The sequence below is a fragment of the Drosophila guanche genome, unplaced genomic scaffold (genome assembly GCF_900245975.1).
Source record: "Drosophila guanche unplaced genomic scaffold, DGUA_6, whole genome shotgun sequence".
Classification (NCBI taxonomy): domain Eukaryota; kingdom Metazoa; phylum Arthropoda; class Insecta; order Diptera; family Drosophilidae; genus Drosophila; species Drosophila guanche.
In genome coordinates, this window is record NW_022995757.1 from 486,627 (window position 1) to 508,705 (window position 22,079).

General features: G+C 45.5%; 10 protein-coding genes across 10 annotated transcripts in view; 5 read left to right on the top strand and 5 right to left on the bottom strand.

The window, feature by feature from the left end:
• LOC117590461 (neurogenic locus Notch protein) overlaps positions 1-1,801 on the top strand; it is a 38,939-nt gene extending 37,138 nt beyond the window's left edge. The window contains exons 7-9 of the mRNA XM_034283098.1: positions 5-353; positions 420-848; positions 932-1,801. Of these exons, the coding sequence (XP_034138989.1) occupies positions 5-353; positions 420-848; positions 932-1,275 (1,122 nt within the window). The 3' untranslated portion in view covers positions 1,276-1,801. The remainder of the gene's footprint in view (positions 1-4; positions 354-419; positions 849-931) is intronic.
• Positions 1,802-3,581: 1,780 nt separating this feature from the next.
• On the bottom strand, positions 3,582-4,384 carry LOC117590413 (UPF0729 protein GD16342). Its single transcript, XM_034283012.1, has 2 exons — positions 4,250-4,384; positions 3,582-4,182 (listed from the first exon to the last, which is right to left on the bottom strand). The coding sequence occupies exon 2, from the start codon at positions 4,167-4,169 to the stop codon at positions 3,804-3,806; it is 366 nt and encodes a 121-aa protein (XP_034138903.1). The 5' UTR covers positions 4,170-4,182; positions 4,250-4,384; the 3' UTR covers positions 3,582-3,803.
• A 332-nt stretch (positions 4,385-4,716) lies between these two features.
• Positions 4,717-5,848, bottom strand: LOC117590408 (follicle cell protein 3C-1). The gene is made up of 3 exons (XM_034283006.1): positions 5,721-5,848; positions 5,023-5,654; positions 4,717-4,945 (listed from the first exon to the last, which is right to left on the bottom strand). Exons 1-3 carry the CDS (start codon positions 5,722-5,724, stop codon positions 4,760-4,762), a joined length of 822 nt encoding a protein of 273 aa, XP_034138897.1. The 5' UTR covers positions 5,725-5,848; the 3' UTR covers positions 4,717-4,759.
• Positions 5,849-5,914: 66 nt separating this feature from the next.
• On the bottom strand, positions 5,915-6,604 carry LOC117590411. The gene is made up of 2 exons (XM_034283009.1): positions 6,544-6,604; positions 5,915-6,477 (listed from the first exon to the last, which is right to left on the bottom strand). The coding sequence occupies exons 1-2, from the start codon at positions 6,568-6,570 to the stop codon at positions 5,926-5,928; spliced, it is 579 nt and encodes a 192-aa protein (XP_034138900.1). The 5' UTR covers positions 6,571-6,604; the 3' UTR covers positions 5,915-5,925.
• Positions 6,605-7,535: 931 nt separating this feature from the next.
• Positions 7,536-8,014, top strand: LOC117590414. The gene is made up of 2 exons (XM_034283013.1): positions 7,536-7,600; positions 7,661-8,014. Exon 2 carries the CDS (start codon positions 7,671-7,673, stop codon positions 7,902-7,904), a length of 234 nt encoding a protein of 77 aa, XP_034138904.1. The 5' UTR covers positions 7,536-7,600; positions 7,661-7,670; the 3' UTR covers positions 7,905-8,014.
• LOC117590410 lies at positions 7,923-8,772 on the bottom strand. Its single transcript, XM_034283008.1, has 2 exons — positions 8,260-8,772; positions 7,923-8,192 (listed from the first exon to the last, which is right to left on the bottom strand). The coding sequence occupies exons 1-2, from the start codon at positions 8,684-8,686 to the stop codon at positions 8,041-8,043; spliced, it is 579 nt and encodes a 192-aa protein (XP_034138899.1). The 5' UTR covers positions 8,687-8,772; the 3' UTR covers positions 7,923-8,040.
• Positions 8,773-9,406: 634 nt separating this feature from the next.
• LOC117590407 (dolichyl-diphosphooligosaccharide--protein glycosyltransferase 48 kDa subunit) lies at positions 9,407-10,942 on the top strand. Its single transcript, XM_034283005.1, has 2 exons — positions 9,407-9,601; positions 9,682-10,942. Exons 1-2 carry the CDS (start codon positions 9,463-9,465, stop codon positions 10,887-10,889), a joined length of 1,347 nt encoding a protein of 448 aa, XP_034138896.1. The 5' UTR covers positions 9,407-9,462; the 3' UTR covers positions 10,890-10,942.
• A 681-nt stretch (positions 10,943-11,623) lies between these two features.
• Positions 11,624-15,976, top strand: LOC117590412 (histone H3.3A). Its single transcript, XM_034283010.1, has 3 exons — positions 11,624-11,701; positions 13,908-14,214; positions 14,310-15,976. The coding sequence occupies exons 2-3, from the start codon at positions 13,933-13,935 to the stop codon at positions 14,436-14,438; spliced, it is 411 nt and encodes a 136-aa protein (XP_034138901.1). The 5' UTR covers positions 11,624-11,701; positions 13,908-13,932; the 3' UTR covers positions 14,439-15,976.
• A 2,018-nt stretch (positions 15,977-17,994) lies between these two features.
• LOC117590406 (basic proline-rich protein) lies at positions 17,995-20,931 on the bottom strand. The gene has a single exon (XM_034283003.1). The coding sequence runs from the start codon at positions 20,785-20,787 to the stop codon at positions 18,391-18,393; it is 2,397 nt and encodes a 798-aa protein (XP_034138894.1). The 5' UTR covers positions 20,788-20,931; the 3' UTR covers positions 17,995-18,390.
• Positions 20,932-21,257: 326 nt separating this feature from the next.
• Positions 21,258-21,975, top strand: LOC117590409 (frataxin homolog, mitochondrial). Its single transcript, XM_034283007.1, has 2 exons — positions 21,258-21,594; positions 21,661-21,975. The coding sequence occupies exons 1-2, from the start codon at positions 21,292-21,294 to the stop codon at positions 21,913-21,915; spliced, it is 558 nt and encodes a 185-aa protein (XP_034138898.1). The 5' UTR covers positions 21,258-21,291; the 3' UTR covers positions 21,916-21,975.
• Positions 21,976-22,079: the final 104 nt, after the last annotated feature.

Below are 22,079 nucleotides of genomic sequence, written 5' to 3' on the forward strand. Positions count from 1 at the left end.
ACAGAATGCACAATCGCTGCAATCACTGCCACCTGGCAATGGCCTGGACATGATCAAGCTGGACAATTATGGCTACTCGATGGGTTCGCCATTTCAGCAGGAGCTGCTCAACAATGGCCAGGGACTCCAGGGAATGAATGGCAATGGTGGAGGGAATGGTAATGGTAATGGTAATGGGATTATCGGTGGCAATCGCAATGGAAGTGGAATGTGCGGCCTCGTTGGTGGTCTGACGGGTGCCGGAGGTGGCAACAGCAACAGCCATGAGCAGGGACTCAGTCCACCGTATTCGAATCAATCGCCGCCGCATTCCGTGCAAAGCAGTCTGGCCCTGTCGCCGCATGCCTACTTGGGTAAGTTCTTGAATAGAGAAATTTGCATTTGGTTTTCCCTTTTGCTAATCGCCGCACCTTTTGCAGGCTCTCCATCGCCAGCTAAATCACGTCCTAGTTTGCCCACATCGCCAACGCACATACAGGCAATGCGTCATGCCACACAGCAGAAGCAATTCGGTGGCAGCAATCTGAATAGCTTGCTGGGCGGCGGCCAGGTTGGGCAACAGAGCTCACCAGTTAGTCTGGGCATCATATCGCCCACGGGCAGCGATATGGGCATTATGCTCGCCCCGCCACAATCATCCAAGGGCAGTGCAATAATGCAGACGCTATCCCCACAGCAACAGCAGCAGCAACAGCAGCAGCAGCAGCAGCAGCAGCAGCAGCAACAACATCAGCAACAGCAGCAGCAACAGCAGCAACAGCAGCAGCAGCAGCAGCAACAGCAGCAGATTGGAGGCCTGGAATTCGGTTCAGCAGGTTTGGACTTGAATGGATTTTGTGGATCTCCGGGTAAGTGATGGAAACCTGCAATGGAAACACATCAACAGAAACAGAAATAATTTACAAATTATATTTCCCTCTTTGCTTCACAGACTCATTTCACTCGGGTCAAATGAATCCGCCTTCGATACAAAGTTCAATGTCTGGCTCATCGCCATCGACCAATATGCTGTCGCCGTCGTCGCAGCATAATCAGGCATTCTATCAGTACCTAACGCCGCCCAGTCAGCATTCGGGCGGACATACGCCGCAGCATCTCGTCCAGACATTGGACAGTTATCCCACACCCTCACCGGAGTCGCCCGGCCACTGGTCCTCATCTTCGCCACGTTCGAATTCGGACTGGTCCGAGGGCGTGCAATCGCCGGCGGCCAACAATCTGTACATCTCGGGTGGCCATCAGGCCAACAAGGGATCCGAGGCCATCTACATTTGACGATAATGACGACTGCCGACTGACGCCTGAATGCCTGAATGCCTGAATGCCGCCCGACTGCGGAATCGAACGGTGGTGCATGCGACTCTTAAAGAGTCACCTGGGACTACGTTCTACATTTACATATTAACAATAACAAAAACAAACAAAAAAGAGGAGCTAAACAATTTTAATATTTTTTTTTTAACGAAAGCGCCCTTTTTTTTTAATTGTCTGTTTAGGGTTTAAGTTTTAATCGAGAAATACAGCGAGAGCATGAGAGAAAATGGGAACGTAATAATTTGTAATAATTTAAATGATATTTTTTAATTGATTGTTGTACAGTGCGCGTTGAAATCGAATGATCTAGATCGCATATCTACCCATATTGAATGTAGATATCTTTTAACCCAATGCTTAGGATACATTACAAATATATGTAGACTCGTAAGAGGTCGTTTTTTGTGGCGCATTTGATTTGTCGTACCGTCATCGTCGTCGCTTCCAGTAACACAAAAATCTAAAACATAAAACATAAAAGAAAACTGAAAGCCTTAAACTAGCGAAAATTCTGAACAAAAGCAGACAGCATTGGCATTCTATATACTGTTCAGTTATATATAGCTATAGGAAATAAGAGCAAATCCCTCCCCCGACCATGCCCCCCACACGCACACATACGGATATATCACTAGGCCTAAGTCTAGGCTACGTTTTAATTATTAAGTTTTTAACGAATTCTACAATTAATGAACGCCTATCCAATGTATTTTACATGCATACACGATATCTACATATACACACATGTCTATCTACCGTGTATATTTTTTTAGGTATTCCTTAGTTTTCGCAAAACTGAAGTGCTTATATAAACAAAATTGATAGCTATACTACACATCAACAAAAAAAAACCCATCTCTTTTTTTTTACACAACGTTTTTTTTTATTATTATTATTAATATTATTATTATTATTACTATTACTATTACCATGGTATATGTATGATTATTATGTATTATTACATATGAACTAAGCTAAACTGTAAAAAGATTCTCATAAATGTTTCAATTAAGTTGAAGGCAAGCGATATGCAAAAACAAACAAATAATTCCACAAAATCACCAGAAAAGACAAAAACATAAAAACAAACACACAAAAAAAGGCATAGAAATACAAGACAAGAAGACACGAAAAGAAAAGATAAAGACCTTAACCAGCCAAGTTTTCTATATATATAAGTCCCTGCCCCTATTCCCCAAACTCCACCCTAAAATCTAAGTTGATAGTTAGAGATATTTTCAAAAAATATGCAACGGGGAAACTAGACACTACAAATTAAAGCAAAAACAAAACAAACAAAAAAACCACAACGATTTTCTTGTTCGTCTTGCACAATTTTTGTAGTTTTGAGTTTTTTTTTAATCATTCTTCTTTCATTGCTATAATTTTCTTTGTAAGTTTTTTAATGTGTAAATTGTAAAATTATTTGTTTTCCTAACTTAAACAGAAAAACAACAAACAGAAATGCAACTTTTTTTGACATAAATAAAAAATATTAAATAATTATTTTAAAAAACAAACGGATTTTAATTAAAATGTTTGTGGTTTCTCAATGATGATTTGGTACATTGAACGTACGAAAAAGAAAAATAGTAGAAAGCTCCATGCTCAATCCCACGGGGATGCAACTGGGAATGCTCCATTAACACGGAGCAGCGCATGATACTCGTTTTTTGAGAGGGACTTAGGGAGTCAGCACTCCACTGACATGTCCCAATATCCACCCAAGCAGCTGTCGTCAGGAAACACACAACATTTTGGTTTACTCTTATTTGGATGATGGTCGTAGGTAGGTAGATACTTACTTGCCGTTTCATACCATTTGTACATTTCTTTAATGAAATTGCACACCTTTTTTCTACAATGCTGAAGCGGTTCAGAGTCTGTTTGTCTACGAACCTATGGGTCTTATCTATAAGACTGCTTCATGCTACTCCATTTTGCTTCAGCTATTGTTGGGTGCGGAACTTCCTTCTTCCGCATGAAAAATTCAACAAGTATTAAGTAGCGTCCAAATCTTATATTATAAGTACTTATACTAAAAGTTTCGTTGATAAAAAGGGTTGGGTGTGTGCCTTCGGTTGGGCCCCCACTATTAGCCAGCAAACAGACGTGCTCTAGGCCACATCTTTGTCATATTAAAGACATTCTAACATATATTTTAGATTAACAAAGCAACCCAAAAATACAGCAGTCGAAGCAGCAGAGTGGGTGCGACCCTCGAACCCTTGTGCTGGCCCCTCTAGAAAGAACTTGGGACTCAGTTTTTGGGTGGTGATTGCAATGTGTATTACATTAAAGTTAACATTTTTTTTTAAGCGTAATTGTTTTTGCTGCTCCTCTGATAACGTGTCTGTCCCCCGGGCACACTCACACGGCGGGGGCGGGCTCGTGCTCCATGGTATGGTGTGTGTGTGATTGTGTGCGTTGTGTCAAAAGTCAGAGTACAAGCAAGAAGAAAAAAATAGAAGAGAAACGTGAAATTTTGACTAAATTAATTTCTTTGTTTCCGCCAAGCCTGGCTCTGATGATGACGAGTAAGTGGTTGCGGTGCTGCTGCTGCTGCTGGTTGTAATTGTTGTAGTTGTAGCCTCCTGGCCATCTGTGGCTGTGATTGTTTCAGTTGTTGTGGTCGTCTCTGTGTCGTTGTCAGCGTTGTTTGCCTTCTTGCTGCCGGGCACAAATGGACAGACGCCACCCTTGCACTCGAAGGGGAAGTCCGGCCCCGCCTTGATCACATTCCCCTGGGCGTCTTTCTTCTCCCAGGGATTCCAGTAGCGCAGCAGAATGGGCTGCACGAACTTGTGCCAAATATAGAGCAACAGTGGAATGATAAAGCACGGTAGGCACACCATTTTTTTCAAATTTCTGCACCAAGTTGGATGAAAGGTTGATGATTACATATGTATATGTATTATGCGCGTTTGCAACTCACCTGCTACTATTATCCGCTTGAACAATTCTCTTTTATTTGCCCCCGACCCCGAAAATTTAATTAATTTCTGTGTTTTTGCTATCAGATGCAGTGTGACCGCGGAATTATCGGTAGACAGACCCTCTGAAATATATCGAAATATACGCTTTCATTTTCAAAATACACTGTAAATATACCGTAAATCTAAAATAATTTTCCTCGACTTTCATTTTCTGTTTACTATTACCAGCTCTAACTAGTAACTAACTCTTAGCTTTAAAACTGTAATTTTACTCGAATCATCATTCAATTCTCCAGAAGAATGGCTGATTTTTATGACTTATCTCTTTGGATTGATGCGCACTCAAAAAATACTAAACATCCGAATTGTTGGCGCTCATTTTGATATTGTGCCGACACTCGCATGAATAAGGAGCTATGTTCCATGTTTTCCTACCAACAGCCAGCCCATAATCAATCATAATGTGTTTAATATGTATATCAAAGGATTTATTGAGCAAATCAAACCATTTAGCCCAACAGTGGACAGCGATAGGGCACGCCCGCCTTACAGCAATACTCTCTGCCCGCCTGCAGATTGGTGTTGACCCACTGATTGTGGCAATTCTTGATGAACAAATAGGCCCGCTCCTTGTGGCAGTCATGGCCAAGTGCAGAGCACACAATGTTGGCCGAATTGGGTAGGTGCTGTACGATCTGCATTAGATTTTGGGGGTGGAGCTGTTTACTTCCGTTTCTGTTTCCGTTTTGAATGAAAATTGATTTTGTCTTACCGCTTCCAGGCATTTGGTTTGGCACTGCTTCCGTCCAATCGCATTGCACGGATACATGCGATCCAGCTCCTGATGTATGAGCGGCGCCTCGTGCAGTCCACGGTGCATCTGCGAGGAGAGGAAAACGCCGCATGTGCACGGCACTGGATGGTTGTCCAGATTGGAGCTTGTTGCTGGTGCTGGTGCTATTGGTGGTGCTGTTGCTGTTGCCGTTGCTGGTTCTGGCGTCGGTGGCGATGGCAAAGTGTTGTCCAAACCGTTGGAGGTTGTCGTCGTTGCTGTCGTTGTGGCTGAAGCTGCAGGCGTTGCGGTTGTGCTGCTGCCACAGGCCTCGCTGCTAAAGCCTTCCGTGGTGGTGCTGATGCTGCTGCTTCTGGTAGTTTCTGTGGTGCCGTTGAGCTCTGGCCTAGCAGTGGTCACAATTATGAACTCCACGGTATCGGGCAAAGCTGCGTCAGTGTTTGGGGCTATGGTTGCGGTTGGTATCGCCACTGGCTTGCTCCTCATGCGCTTGTCCTTTATGTAGTTGCTCTTGCCGTAAAGCGGCTTCTTGTAGGCAATCTTCGAGGCCTCCAGGTGCACGGCCAGCAGCAGGATCAACAGCATCCAGGTGAAGCACATCTTATGGCAGGCTGCGAACGGATCAGTGCATGAGTCTTTGAGCGTAGGCGACGGGTGCCCTGCACATCGCGACTTACCCATCTTGATCAGATTATTCAACTAATTGCATTACCACACTGCGTTCTCGCATTTTATAAACAATTTTTCACCTGAAGTTGCAGTTTTCTGCGAATCTGCGACGCTGCGACACTGCGACGCAGAGCCAGTTCCAATGAAGTTCAAGTTTGAACGCGGCTGCGTTCATTTGGGTCAGGGCGAGGTCTGAGGCAGCAGAAACGTAACTTAAAGAGCTGCTTGCACTTTCGTGCATTGTATTTCATTTCTAAAATGAATCAACTGAGGTCTTAATCTAATCTGACAAAGGATTCTTAAGGATGGACTCAAAGGAGTCCAAGCCAAGTCCGGCCAAGAATTCCCGAATAATTGTGGACTGATCGAAGATCGGCTCCTGTTTAATGAACACAGATTCGTCCGCGTCGCTATCCTCACTGCTATCAGATGACGACTGACCCGCACCAACACCAGCACTGGCCTTTCCGGCATTTGATGTCGTGTGGCTGAGGACACGACCCTGCTGCGACTGGCTTGTAGAAATCCATAAAATTGTACCAGTAGGGCAACTGTAGGCCCGGCACTTTGGCTACCGAATTTGTTCTCAACAGCCTTCTCCGACAGCTTCGGCATCGCTTGACGCAGGACCCTCACACTTTTTGCCAATTCTAAGGACCGACGGCCCTTGTTTCGGTAATCCTCTTCCTTCGGATCGTATAGAATTCGGCGTTGTTGGAAGAGCTTCAGGAGCTGAATCACTTGCGCCCGTTTCCAGTTGATGTTCTGTGGGAGAGCGCGAAAAGTGCATGGGACAACGGAGTGAAGGATATCCTGAATGGAGGGTCTTACACGACGTTTTTTTGGCATCTGTGGCATCGAACAAAAATGTTCACACTTAGATTATTTCGTCAGTTGACACAACAATTTGGGGCCTTCTAGGGTTAATGGCATGGTATAAGAGACGGGGTGGGGAAATGTCGAAAAGTGACAATCAAAACAAGCTGTGGTTCGCACAGCGTAAACACATTGTCAGGTAAGTGGATTTAAATCCACTTAAAGTCAATTTACGGCCGGCTTTCAAAATTAAATGTTTAAAACTGTATGCCCCTTTTTTTGTGACAAGTGCGCCTAACAGCACAAGGACTGTTTGACATCAACCATATGTTAAGATAGATGGCGCGTGATTGCATATTTTGTTGGCTTTTTGTAATTTCAATGTCCATCTGTGGGGAACAAAGTTTAGAAAATTAAAAACTAGAATTGTCTTTGTCTTTCAAAAAGTTTTGGAATTGTAGTCAATGATTGCCATTTAATATACTTTTCGAATACTTTTCAACACTAAAATATGGCAACAACAGCACACTGTTATGACTAACATAGCTCTGTAAAACTTGCCGGTGTTTTAATCTGTTATGTGTGAATCGGTATGACTCTTGCCAATGTTATTCCACCGGCTGAACTAATTTGGAATCTTGCAGTTTCTTAATGAGCAGATACAGAGTTAACCTTGCTGCTTGATACTTAAAACATGTTCTACTTATCATAAAGACTGTGTTTTTATTCAAGAGTACAAAATGCAAGTGTCATGGGCTTTTACTTAACTTGTGCACTTAACAGTACTTTGACTGGCTGGGCCACCATTGTTGTTTATCTCCATTGCTATCATTTAACGATCCAATCTTATGGAGAATTGATTCATACATCAGATTTAATTATTGTTAAAGCGCTGAGAGTCCTAACCAGCTGGTAGTATTAAGCAGAATATCAAAATCGAGGAATATGTTATGGGATTTATGGTATATTTTGAATATGAAAAGGTATATTTTGGTATATTTCTGAGGGTCAGGCGGTGTCGATAATTCCGAGTTCACACTAGTCTCTTGTGTAACTGAAACGTCAATTTTTGGTAAATAATTGCAAAATATTCTTTGAAAACCCAACAAAACTAAAATTAATTCTTGAACAGAGCACCAAATATGTCTGCACCCGCCGCCCGTGGCACAACGTCGCTGCTGAAGCGCGCCTGGAACGAGATACCCGACATCGTCGGCGGCTCTGCCTTGGCCATTTGTGGCATCGTGATGGCAGGAATCGGAGTGGCCAACTATTATGCCAAGGACGGCGACAATCGCCGCTACAAGCTGGGCTATGTCGTCTTCCGCCACGACGATCCCCGTGCCCAGAAGGTGCGCAACGATGAGGATGATTAAAGAAAGCCAACAACAGCAAACTAGCAAAAATGTCATTCTCATTGCACCAAACCTTTTTTTTGTTGCTTTATGCTATAGCTAAGTAAAACAAAACATTTAAACGTACACACAATGGAAAGGAGTTGGATTATGGGAATTACTGGACCCCATGCACGAATCTGCAATGGAATCTGCAGGCCTTCGTAGTGTGGAATCGCTCTTCGCACATCCCGCACTTGAAGTTCGCCCCATCCTCTGTCGACGGCACTGGCTCTGTTGGCAACACATACTCCACATCTTGGGAAGATGCTATAACGAGAGGGGACGAGCATTACTTAATTTCGATAAGATCAGATCAGATGCTTCAGCAACCTACCATTTCCAGGCTCTATTTTGAAGATCACCGTGTTCGTGGGAGTATCATCAGTCCGATGGGCATCTTCGATAGTCTCGCCACTGGGGTACAGCGTGTATTCTATCTTGGCTTTCGCCTGCGTCTTGGTGGCCAGACTGCGTTTTCGTCTCTGCTCGAATTTCAATGCCACATTGAATTCTGCGTGGGCAGTAATCCAGGTATTGTGAAACTCGTAGGCGAGGATCACTTTCTTTATGCAAATGCGACAGATCTGCTTGGGATAGTCATCGTCCTCCTCTAAAGATGACAGCGATGCCGGTAAACAGGCCGTAAGGATTTCTAGTAGCGTCACTTTCTTATCACGTACCGTGACCTCCTCCTCGAAGATATTATGGGCCTCCAGGCACTCGCTGCCGCAGGTCCGACAGCAGCTTTCGAATATTTCCATTACACTTTCTTACCAATTTTAACTTTTCTCTTACCTATGCCTATTCCTATACTTTTGCTATGATGCTTCTTGCCTCTTTTGTGTGCAGAGAAATACAAAGAGTCCATGATGCAAGCCTGTCGCGGCATCTGAGGTATTCCAGTAAATGTTTTATCCCTGATAAGAATCGGTCGGTTTCGAGACTCGGAAATGTTTGTAGAAACATCTAAGGTACCCAGCACCATGGAAACTAATAATTCCTGACCGCGAGAACAGCAGATATACAGCTCAGGGATACATGGTTGACAATTACTCCTGGAGCGACAAGTGAATATATAAATGAAACCACTGTGCACAAAACCTATGACAGAGATTAAATAGATTGTCGGAGTCAAAAGAAAGATACGTTTCCCATGCCTTTATTGAAAATTAAATTATATTACAGAAATTAATTCAATTTGTATTTAGTATTGGCGAACTTTTGGCAATAAAGCACATTTGGCGCACAGTATGCATTATTGGCAAATACCGAATGACATATATATGTATGTATAATATACATTAAGTTTACATTGTTAAGAAGTTCCATACGGCATGCACTGAGCAATCAAAATGTAACTACACAAATCCCTAACATGCTAATATAACAACACTATTTTTCAGTATATACATTTTCCGAAACGATCGATTCCACAGGCTCGTGAATACCCTTACTGAATAAACACACTAACGCGTAGCTTCCGTGGCCATTTTTTTTATGTCACAAAAGCCGGTCTAGGGAAAAAAGGGTCTTAAATATGTGGAAACTTGTACTAATCGCGCTCCTGGCAGTTTGTAACTGCAATGCAGTTTTGCAGACTGATGCCAAAACGCTGGTGCTGCTGGACAATCTGGCCATACGAGAGACCCATTCGATTTTCTTCAAATCGCTGCAAGGTAATTTAACCGCACCCGGCCTCTGGCCTAATCTATGACGTGTACAAATTTGTATTGACGAAAAACTAATTTAATTGCAGATCGTGGATTTAAGTTAACATACAAGCTCGCGGACGACTCCAGCCTGCTTCTTTCGCGCTATGGCGAGTATCTCTACACGAATGTGATCATCTTTGCGCCCAGTGTGGAGGAGTTTGGCGGCGATATCAGTGTGGAGCGTCTGGCCAAGTTTGTGGACGACGGCGGCAATGTGCTGGTAGCTGGCAGTGAAAAATCTGGTGATGCTCTGCGCGAGTTTGCCTCGGAGTGTGGCTTTGAGCTGGACGAGGAGAACGCTGCAGTCATCGATCATCTGAACTACGATGTCAGCGATTCTGGCGAGCACACAACCATCCTGACATCGGCCAAGAATCTGATCCAGGCCGATACCATTGTTGGCAGGGAGAACAGCAAGGCCGACTCGGCACCACTACTGTACCGAGGCACGGGCCTGATTGCCGACAAGGAGAACCCACTGGTTCTAAAGCTGCTCACCGCCGAGAGCAGCGCGTACAGCTACAATCCTCAGTCCAGTGTCACCGATTATCCGCACGCTGTGGGCCGCGGCACTCTGCTGATTGCCGCCCTCCAGGCACGCAACAATGCCCGCGTCGTCTTCTCCGGCTCCCTACTCTTCTTTTCGGACGAGAGCTTCACCACAGCCGTCCAGTATGCTCAGAGCGGTGTGTTCCACAAGCTCTCCGGGAATCGAGTCGTCGCTGAGTCCATCAGCCAGTGGGTCTTTGGTGAAACCGGCCGCCTGCGCGTTGCCTCTGTGCAGCACCACAAGGAGGGCGAGCTGCTGCCCCCAGGCGAGGCTTACACCATTACCGATCCCGTGATCTATACCATTGCTATTGAGGAACTGGTGGCTGGCCAGTGGCAGGCATACAAGGCCAGTGACATCCAGCTGGAGTTTGTGCGCATCGACCCGTTCGTGAGGACCTTCCTGAAGCAGACAAAGACGGGCAGCTACGAGGCCAGGTTCAAGATACCCGATGTCTACGGCGTTTACCAGTTCAAGGTGGACTACAATCGTGTTGGATACACCCATCTGTATAGCACCACCCAGGTGTCTGTGCGTCCGCTGGAGCACACGCAGTACGAGCGCTTCATTCCCAGCGCCTTCCCGTACTACACGAGCGCCTTCTCCATGATGATTGGTGTCTTTATCTTTTCGTTTGTGTTCCTTCACTTCAAGGATGAGCCTCTTGGCAAGCCACTCAGGGAGGACAAGAAGTCGCAGTAGAATATTTATTTCTTTAAACAAGCATTTTTGCAATTGTCGACGCAATGCAATCACAAATAAAATCATTTTTCACTGCTTTCCAAACTTAAATCCACTGCTTTGCTACTGCTTCACTCTGAACCGTTATATCTCGCTCCGAAACGGTCAGGAGCCGCCACGAGAAAGAGGGAGAGGGAGAACTCTTGTCCTTCGACACTTACAGCGCAGAGGCCTTTCACTCGCACTTATTGACAGCATTGTCACGTTTCCCTTATTTTGCCGAAGAGACCTCCTTCTATAATTGCTTTATGGTCGAATGTATATAAAGAGGGGGTTTTAAAACAAATAATAAATTCTCAAATAACCTTAAACTAGAATTCGAAGACTCATTTTAAAATCTGCTTCATTTAAATTTGAGAGATAAATTATACATCATACAAGTAAATTTCACCATATCCATAAATATTTCCATAAAAATAATCTAATAAAAGAATAGGTTCGAGGCTGAGAGTCCTAACGACATTTTCGAAAAAGTTGAGTTTTCTTATGATGCTGATCACAAATTAAATGGCTTTTATTCTTCATATTTCTCATTCTTTCATTAAGGTAAGGTAAAATAATAAAAAAATTAATAAAAGCCGCCAAATTTTCCGCTGAACTTTTTTTTATCAGTTACGATTTAGGATTCGGTATATTTACGGTATATTTTGAATGTGAAAATTTTCTGGGTCTTTACCCCTACTGATTTTGGTCACATTAATTGTGAAATCGTCAAAGTGTGTGTGCGTTCTCTGTAGAAAAAACTTAAAAGTTTGTAGTGAACTAATTAAACGGTGAGAGCTCCTTAAAATTAAACTAAAATATATTCTCGCTTAAAATTATCTTGCTAGCTATAGGGAAATGTGCAAACGAAATGCGGTAAAAATGTATGGACAATGGTTTTGTTTTCGGGACTCCGTCGGCCGTCAAGCGGAGCCTCAATTTTACATGTCTGCTTACACATAATTTTTTTTCTAGTTTTCGGGTGCTCCGCTGGCCAACCAGTGGAGCCCTAACATGTTCAGTTCGTTTTTTTTCTCGTTTTCGGGCCTCTGACGGCCGGCGGAGTCCCAAACTATTGCGTCTGTCTGCATCTGTTTTTATTTTTGGGGTTCCGGTGGACGGCCAACGGAGCCCTGATATTTAATGCCGCTTTACATATATATTTTTTTCTTGTCCGACGGATACACACACAAATGCACGAAGGCGACGTGAGAGGTGACTTCGTTTTGCACGATGGATGCATTGAAGTGGGGTACCGTTTGTTGTTGCTCGAATTTTCAAAATGGCTGCCAGAAAGAGAGTAGCAATTAAATAGTTAAAGTGATTGTAGTAATTTTTTTTGTGAGGTGATTTTGAAAAGCATAGATACGAAAAAGGGCGCGATAAACAAGATTTGCATATTTTGGTTGTGTTGTAAATCATTAACTAATTTATTATTTATTGGTGAGGCGACACACGAACGAACATGCAAACGCACTCACACACATCCCAATGCCTACATATACAACAAATGTGTTGAAAGGTGCTGCAATTAAACAGTCTACTGAGAAACGTTTAAAACCAATAACGTAGCATATTATATATATACATTCAAGTATTTATTCGTTTTAACATTATCTAAGCTTTTGCTTTTTGTCTGTACCAACACATGCATACATACATACATTGACTGTTTTTTATTTGTTGAGTGCTGTACGGGACACAGATGTTTATATGTATATGTATGGATGTGCGTATCGAAACGAGATAAATACAGTTTTGTGTAATAAAAAAAGGCGCGCGAAGAAATGAAATACTTTTGTGTCTTCGTACGCACACATGCATACATTCATATATGTATGTATATAGATAGATGAGTGCAGTGCACTTTCTGAAACTTGTCATGCGCACTGCTTTGGTTAATGATGATTTGTGCTTCCAGAAGGTTCCCAACCCCCCTGGGATACAGTTACAGTCCCCACTGCTTGCATTACTTTGCCTTTTCTTGAGTTTCAATAGGATGTGCAGCTGTCACACAAACACATGCAAACGGACACGCACACGAATTCAAACGACGCAATTTGTGGCTATCCCGTCCGCCACAACCACTGGCGCTCTCTGTCTAACGCCAATCGTAGTAGTGCCATCCCTCTTTGGCTTGGCGCGTTTTTATGGCGCTCATCACAATAAGTTGTTTCGTTTGTTTACTTTTTGGCGCTTCGTAAAATTGTGCGTTCACTTTTTACGCACACAAACTAAATCTCTTTCCACCGCGCTCTGCTCTGAAAAGTAAGTGCCTTCGTTTCATGCCTATTGTTTTCTGATCGGGCTAATGCAGAATATTGGGTAAAAATAACAGAAATAAAGGAACATGTAAAACCATGAATCATTACTTCAACTTGATTGATTCCGCATAAAAAAAAAATAAGATGAAGAGGCGCGCAGCACGACTAAAAAAAAGAAAGGCCCAGCATGGTACGGGGGAAACGACATAAAAACATACAAGATGGGAAAAAAATATCGAATCATGTTGTGTGCTCATGAAAAGAGAAATATATGCACTCGCACAATGGCTGAAGAGCGCGCTGAAGAGGCACTCAAAGCGAAACTGCTGCTTGCTGCCTCCGCCGGCGCTGGGGTCCGGAGCAAGCCCTAGCCCACCAAGACACCAGACGTTGACCGTCTCCACTCGAGTGGATGTTTCTCAAGTGTTACCCAGAAAGCGACGAATGCCGGCAAAGGGAACATGTATAGCCATCAGCAGCTGCTGGCCAAAGATTTCAACCCTCGCTGGGGTTTCCTCTAGGCCACAGCAGCTTCGCCTTCCACAGTTGGCTGCCAGCGCTCCGGCGCTGAGCATCGCCCGGCTTAGACTTTGCTGCTCCAAGAGTCTAGAAAGTGTTGAATATTAGGATCAAAGTTAGTGCTTATCTCTAGTTGTAGGAGAAACTTTACTCAAACTAAAGAGAATATAAAATGATGTACTAAAAACCATTAAATTTCTTACGAATTTTGCAGACTTTGATTGAAATAAAGAAGAAAAATGGCCCGTACTAAGCAGACCGCCCGTAAATCGACTGGAGGAAAGGCTCCTCGTAAGCAGCTGGCCACCAAAGCTGCCAGGAAGTCGGCCCCGTCTACCGGTGGCGTCAAGAAGCCCCATCGTTATCGTCCCGGCACTGTTGCCCTTCGTGAGATCCGTCGCTACCAGAAGTCGACTGAGCTGCTCATCCGCAAGCTGCCGTTCCAGCGTCTTGTTCGTGAAATTGCTCAAGATTTCAAGACAGATCTCCGTTTCCAGTCGGCTGCCATTGGTGCCCTTCAGGTGAGTCCCGTCCTGTCCCGTCCCCAAACCCCTTCCGCTTAAAGAGAGAGTGGAACAAGTGTCCTAAAACTGCCAATCTCCGGTACATCTTGCAGGAAGCATCTGAGGCCTATTTGGTGGGCCTTTTCGAGGACACGAACTTGTGCGCCATCCACGCCAAGCGCGTCACTATTATGCCCAAGGACATTCAGTTGGCGCGCCGCATCCGTGGCGAGCGTGCTTAAGGAGGAGAAGTATGATCACAGTGGAGTGTAACAATTCCCTTTGCAATGCACGCGCGACCGCGGCTCTGCTACACAAAACAACAACAAGCGGCAGATGCAGCAGCAACACAAACACAAACATCATGCAAGTGGTCGCGCCACATTGAAGGGGAACTCAAAAACAAGTTGATTAATCATCCATTTCAAAACTTACATGTATACACTTACCATCTTTGTTTTCGAGTTAAGATTAATTTAGGTAGAGGCAGTTTTCTTGAATGAAATTCATTCTAACTGCTGGCAAATTGGGCCAGGGCCAGCACATACAAAAACCCGCAACCGAGCGGGCGCCCGATTGCCGGCAAAAAGAGATGGGCCCCTGAAAATTTAACTTTTACATACATACACATATGCCCGTAACACTTATTATTATTGCTATTATAATTGTACATTAGAATTTAACATTATTTTTCTATATATATATATATATATACACACATATATATATATATATATATACCATTTATGTCGCCGCGTCGCTCTCTCATCTCATCGAAATGAGATCCCATCCTTCTGGTCGCGCTGCTCTTGTCGTCTCGAACATCGCCACCACATCTCCAACTGGCGTGGACGATGCCCTGTTTGCCGGAATTGCCCATCCATTAATTGCCCTGTGCAGTAGCCCCCGAAAGAAGCTGCTGCATGGGGCATGCAGCGTCAACACAACCCGATCGCGTTTGAATGGGGACTGCCGGTAAACTGCAAGTGAGCATCGTTTGCGTGTGGCAAGGCGACAGGAAGGTGCGACCAGGTGGCTATACCGGGCCAGAGGGCGTAAACCATGTGGGCGGCGCTATAAACATTATAAACACCCAACTTTAACAACAACCAACAACAAGAACATCTGAAAATGATATCCAATATAACACCGAAGACCGAATTGAATACACTTACTTCTAAACATACATATATACTACATATAAAACGTAAAGTAAGCATTCATACATATATCTTGTAGACACTAGACATAAAATAGATCTTGTCTTTTTATTCCATTCCTTTACTCGCGAACCCGAACAACGGTTCATGTTGAAGATCAAACAAACATCAAACAAACACACATACCAACCGTGTTGTTGTGTTGCGGCGAGAGTAGCAAAGGGAAGAATAAAACAGGTGGGTCCCCGGCTCGTTCCGCTCCCTCTCTGTGTGGGGAGCGGAGACGAAGGTAGTTGATTAAATAAGTTTTAGAATTACAAGCATTTTATACGTTTTTGGCAAGGGAGAATTAGAACAGAAAGCTAACCCAGCCCCCCCCCCCCCCCCCCAACCCTTCCTCCATGGATTGTGAGAGTTGGTGGGGCATTCAAAAACAGACATAACCACACAGATGGAGGAAATTAACAACAACAATGTACCCATTATATACGTATGGTATGCACTAAGAAAATAATTACATAAATAATATGCAATACATTAAAATAGTTAACAAAAAAATCAGAAATCAGCAGAAATCTTTATCTTAAAGACTGCCATAGAATCCCCGAAAAAATAAACATCAAAAATTAATCAATAGATACAAAATATGTAACAAAAAAACGAAACACCCAAAAATGACGAAACAAAAATTGTAAACCCTAAAACTCTTTTAAACTACAAAACAACAAAAATCACACAAAAAATAAACGGTTTTTTCTAGAGAAGAAACCAAAAAAAAAACCATTGAAATTGTCTTTCGTTGTGGGGTGCTTCGTGGGTACAGTTGCTCACAAAAGCCAAGCAAACGTCATTTGCGCGCTCTGTCGACGTGTGTGATAATCTCAGTGTGTGTAAGTGTAGGAAAGAGAGAGAGAGATTTCTAGTACGGTATGGGTGCTCACATACATATGTATGTATGTATGTGTGATGTGCAGCGGATAAGTGGGTGGGAGTGGCTTAGCTGCTGGCCGTTAAATGGCAATGGAGGCTTCCTCTCCACCTTTCCATATGTGCACGTGCTTGGCGTATACGTTCATTATTTATATGCATATACAAATGTACCATTTTTGGCAAAGCTTTCGCACTAAAGTCAAAGTGTGGCCACAGCTCAAGCTTCACATGGCAGCGCCACTGAGTTAGTTTTTACAGCATGTAGTACCAAACTCAATAAATCCTCAGTCAGACTGCCGCACGCGCCTTTTTTATGAAATAAATGTACAAATACTTTAAAAGTTCAGGATCAGCAGGCCTTTATATTATAGGCATTATATTTATGCAAGTGCACACTTAACAAGAACTTTGTTTAGCCTGGAGCTACACATAATAAACTTAATTATTATCGTCTGTAGAATTAAGCGTCGTCATGTCTACGAGTAAAGAAGAGATCTTTGCAGAAGTAACCACTGAGGTGCGGGCGCTAATCGGGCGCCGACGTTCTCAGAAACTATATTGATGTCGTGGGAGAGCCGCTGCCATTCCTGCCATTCATTGACGGCCTGTACCGGGAGCTGCGGCAGTATCCCAATGGCATATTGGGCTACAAGCTGGAGAAGTGGTATGAGCAAACGTTTAACCATCATCTGCCCAGCCACTGGCACGATTTGGTTGTGGAATCGAGCAAGATTCGCATGGAGAATTCAGTCACGTCGCTCATTCTGCTGGCCAACGATCCTGCCTCTCCGAGAAGAGCAGCGCCTCAGCGGCACGAAGTTCGCGAGCTTCGGCTGCCGTGGATGAGCGAGTCTGAACACAGCTTGAGGATGAGGAGATGAGGAGACATTCGATGTTTACTACGTGGACGATGGACGCCTGCGCAAGACGCACATTTCGAACATTTATCGACTGGAGGCCAACAATCTGGCGCTGGCTGGTTATCCGCCGCTGGCGCTGCGCGTGCGCCTGCACGACGTGCCCGATATTGTCGGGGATATGTTGGGAAGCTTGCGTGGACTAATGCCGCCACGCAGCGAGGCTATACTCAAGGTGATAGAGGGTGCAGGCAGGTGACCAGCTGCCCATGGTGAACGTTTATGTGCGCAGCCAGGATGCCAATGCCATGTACATGTGCGTGAACAGCGCCATACAAATGGAGTTTCACCCACTAATTGGTATCAAGCTGTCCTAAAAACTAAACACAATCCATAACATATCTGTTCTGAACTGTTACCCTCTCATATCAATGCCAAAACAATGTCATTCCTCATTAGTGCTTCCGATAAACTGGAAATGAAATGATAACGCTAACCGCTACACACCCAACCAACGCCCCCACCACCATCCGCCGATCAATAAGTAAATGCTCAGCAAAATAAAATCATCAACATCATCGATTATTGTAAGATAACTTAACTTACGCTCTAAGACAAATCCATTTCGCATCTTTGTATATAAAGAACCTAAAATATATACCCGTATAAACGCAAACGCCAACCAGAACATTCAGGATCATGGCGCCACTGTAGTGCAATAAACAGAACATTTGTAACAAATAATCTTTTATCAGTAGAAACCCTTAGAAATGGAATGTTTACTCGGCATTATACACACACATATATACTTACAATGTATTGGGAATAAACAAATCGGCAATTCTTATTAATTCGTTTTGTTTTATATTTAATTTTCAATCGTATATTTCGTCAGAATCTAATATATATCAGAGTACACAAAAAAAAAGGTGTATAGGGGCAGGGTAAGGTATATTCAACTTAATATATTAATGTTAATGTTTTATTTTCCCACATGGTCGATTAGAGGGGGTGGACGTGGGGCTGGGGTTGGAGAGGCATAAATGGGGGATCAGCACCTGGTGTACAGGACGAGAGGGAGCTATGTTACAACACGGGGGCGGGGCGGCAAATATAAAGAAAGGGATGAATCAAGAATAATTTGAAAACTACAACTAGAATCTGATTGAGATGCATCCCAGCCATGGGTATGGCTGTGGCTGTGACTGTGGCTGCGGGTATGGGTATGGGAGAGGTACAAGTCCCAGTTAGTCCTTCGTCTCATGCTTATCCGCATCTACTGCGTGCTTGCTGCCAGGTGGTGGTGGTGCTGCCGCCGTCGCCGCTTGTATCGCTGTCGGTGCCGCGTTCTCGCCGCTTGTCGCTCCAGTTGCTGGCGGTGGTCCGCCCGGTGTCGTTGCTGCTCCTGCTCCGACGCCGCTGCTGGGCGGAGGAGCAGCTTGCTGAGGTGGCGGCTGCTGGCCGTAGACTCCCACACCTACACCGCTGGCTCCGGCGACAGCTGGTCCGCTCGGTTCGTGCATATGTCCCTGGGGCGGCTGCTGTTGCGCTTGTTGCTGCTGCTGCTGTTGCGCTTGCTGCTGTGCTGGCGGAGGTGGATTACTGCCGTGCTCGGGTGCATAGTGCACGCCTGGACCCGGATTCCCATTGTGCTGTGGCGGTGGACGCGGCGACATGTAATGTGAGCCGGGCGGTGGTCCGTACGATTGCTGATAGGGGGAGAAGGGTGCATAGTAGGGCTGCGGCGTCGGATGGCCGCCATATTGAGGCTGGTAGTAGGGCGAGCGTGTTGGACCGCCCGGCGGTGGTGGAACGTGTGGTGGTCCTCCATAGTTGGCATAGCCCGTGTGCGGTGGCGGCGGCGGCAGACCTGGCATTCCAGGCGGCGGCTGATGCGGCGCCATATGCGGTGGCATGTGCGGATGACCCGGTGGCGGATGGCCTGGATGTGGATGCATCTGCGGTAATCCAGGTGGAGGAGCCGCTTGCTGTGGCTGCTGCTGCTGTTGTGGTGCCTGCTGCTGTTGCTGTGGCGGCAGTGGTGCCTGCTGCTGCTGCTGTAAATTTGGTGGCGGTGGCGTTGGCGTCGTCGCTGCTGTTGGAACAGATCCCGGTGCACCAGGATTCAAGCTGGCCCCCACCACCACATCGCTAACAGCCATTGGCGGTGGCGGTGTGGGCGTTGGCACGGGCGTCGGTGTTGGCACCTTGCTGGGTGGCAGCACCTTAAGCACATCCTTGGGCGGTTCTCCTATCGTCACGGTCGATTGTGGTGGCAGTGCGGCGGCCATTTCCAGCTTCTCGGGCTTGATGGGTGGCGGAGGAACTGAGGGCTTTGGCGGTGGCTCAATGTCCATGGGCTCTGGATCCGTCTTGCTTGCGGTTTCATGGACATGCGCAACCGGTGCCGCAGGTGCTGGTATTGGCAGTGGATTAGGTTGTGGCGGCTTGACCGTCACCGCTGGAGTTTCTTTCGCTGGTGTCAATGCCAGTCCCGGTAGCGCGTCCTGTGCTGGTGCTGGCGCAGGCGTTGCGGACGGTTGGCCGGGCTGCGTCGGTGGCTGCTGGTGCTGCTGCTGCTTGGAGGCCTCCTCGTTCCGACTGGCCAAGGTGGGACCACCAGTGGCCGACGCAGAGACGGGGCCAGTCGTTGAGTTGTTGGTGGTATTGCTGGGCTCGTCTAGCCGCTGGCGATCACGCTTGATGTCCTCGTACATGCGGTGCACCATCTTCTGAAAGGTATCGTCATCGACAGCGGGCTTGCAGTGGCGCTTCAGCTCCTCTTGGAATGCCTCACTGGACTCCACCATGCGCTGCTTCTTGGCCTCGAACTTCTCCTCCATCTGCTGCAGCTCCGCCTCCAGTTTGGTCTGATGCATCGTCAGGGAGCTCACCTGCCGCTTGAGCACCTGCATCCGTGTGGTGGTGACCACGGACCTTACATCCGGCACCACAGCCTCCGAGAAGATCTCATTAATGAGTCGATGATTGCGCAGATACCGAGCATAAGCCATATGCTTGGCCGTGTAGCCCTCATCGAGGTCATCTTCATCCTCCGCTGGCTGGATGTCGATGCGACGCTCGTGAGATTTGCTGCCACCGCCACGGGACGGCGTCTCGTGCATGTCCACATCTGATTTGAACTTGCTCTTCGCGGACATGTACGACTGAAAGGCGGGCGTCTGGTGGTATGCCTTCAGCGCCTTCTCATACTCCACCTTCTCGGCCTCGTAATCGTCGATAAATTCAGCTTTCTCCTCTTCGTTGAGCAGCTTCCACATGGCGCCGATCTTCTTGCCCAGCTCCCACAGCTTGAGCTCCGGATTCTGGGCCTTCACCATGTCCCACACTCGCTTTGAGTACCGCATGTACGGCAGTACGGGCTTTTCTGGCGGCTTCGGTGGCTTGGGCAGTCGTGATTCGTTCTGGTTCTTGCTACTCGACGATTTCGTCACCTTCTGTGGTGTGAAGGCCGGATTACCATAGTTACTGTGGGTAAAGATGGGCGTTTGGTCCTTGTTCCTGTCCCCACCGCCACCGCCGCCAGACGAACGAGACCGGCTGCCGCCTTGGAGCGGTGTTACCGGTCCGGGGCCTGTTGGCGCGCCCACTGCTATCTGCTTGTAGTTGCTCGGCAACGCCATTATCGTTCATTCACAATATTTTAGTTTTATTCAAAAGAAATTGCATCGAAACTAATTACACGATTCAATGGGTTTTTCATCGACAAAAACAGAAAAAATTTTCATGGCGACGCCATTTTCTCTGGTTTGCGTCGGTGCCAGTGCTACCGCGTAATTATCGATAAAATATACCGTCTGACCCTCAGAAATATACCAATATATATTTCTGCTTCCGCAAAAAAGAGCATAAATGCACCACCGATGGAAAATAATTATTATAGCCAGTATGTTACGCTATTAAATATACCGTAAATACCGGAAGAACCGTAACATACCAAACAATTTATGAAATACTGATATACCGCGTCAACTCAATTTCGACGTCTAAATATATCCACTGATAGCTTAAATTATTCATTGGTCAGTGAGGCCCTAAAATATATACCGAAATATTCATTTTTAAAATATACCGTAAATATACCAATGCAAATCATACTAGAAATAATTATAAACAAACCACACACCATGTTTACCAGGCGTTTATTAACTCGGCTAAGCCGCTTGAATATACGTCCTGCTACCACTGCTGGCTACCACAGCACGTGTCATAGTAGTCTGCCCACGGTAACGACAGCCTCTGAAAGCTTCAGTCAAAACAATGGACCTCTGAACAAGCGGCTTTTTAGTAGCCAAATCGAGACGGAGAGCTCCCTGGATACGGCCACCTACGAACGTCTGTGCTCAGAGACCCTTGACGGCCTGTGCGACTACTTTGAAGAGCTGACCGAGAACGCCACAGATCTCATTGGCACCGACGTGGCCTATGGCGTAAGTTACTTCCGCCTTATACACAATGGTTACATCATGCTACAGTGTTTTTATTTATTTCGACAGGATGGTGTTCTTACAGTGAATCTTGGTAAGAGCCACGGCACCTATGTGATCAATCGCCAGACGCCCAACAAGCAAATCTGGCTGAGTTCCCCCACCAGCGGTCCCAAGCGCTTCGATTTCGTTGGCACACCCAAGGCCGGCAAATGGATATACAGGCACACGGGCCAGTCCCTGCATCAGTTGTTGCAGCTCGAAATACCAACTATTGTCAAGTCACAGACGGTGGACTTTATGCGGTTGCCTCACTGTAGTTAGAGTTTAGTTCCTTGATACAAAACGAAGAAAAAATGAAAGAGTCAATCGTTTAATGCTTTACATTTTCATTTTCGCTCACTTTATTAGTTTTTTCTGCTAAAAAATGGGGAGGTTTTAAATGTAAATGTTATTACAAACACAATCCTGTTACGTTTTTATTGTTC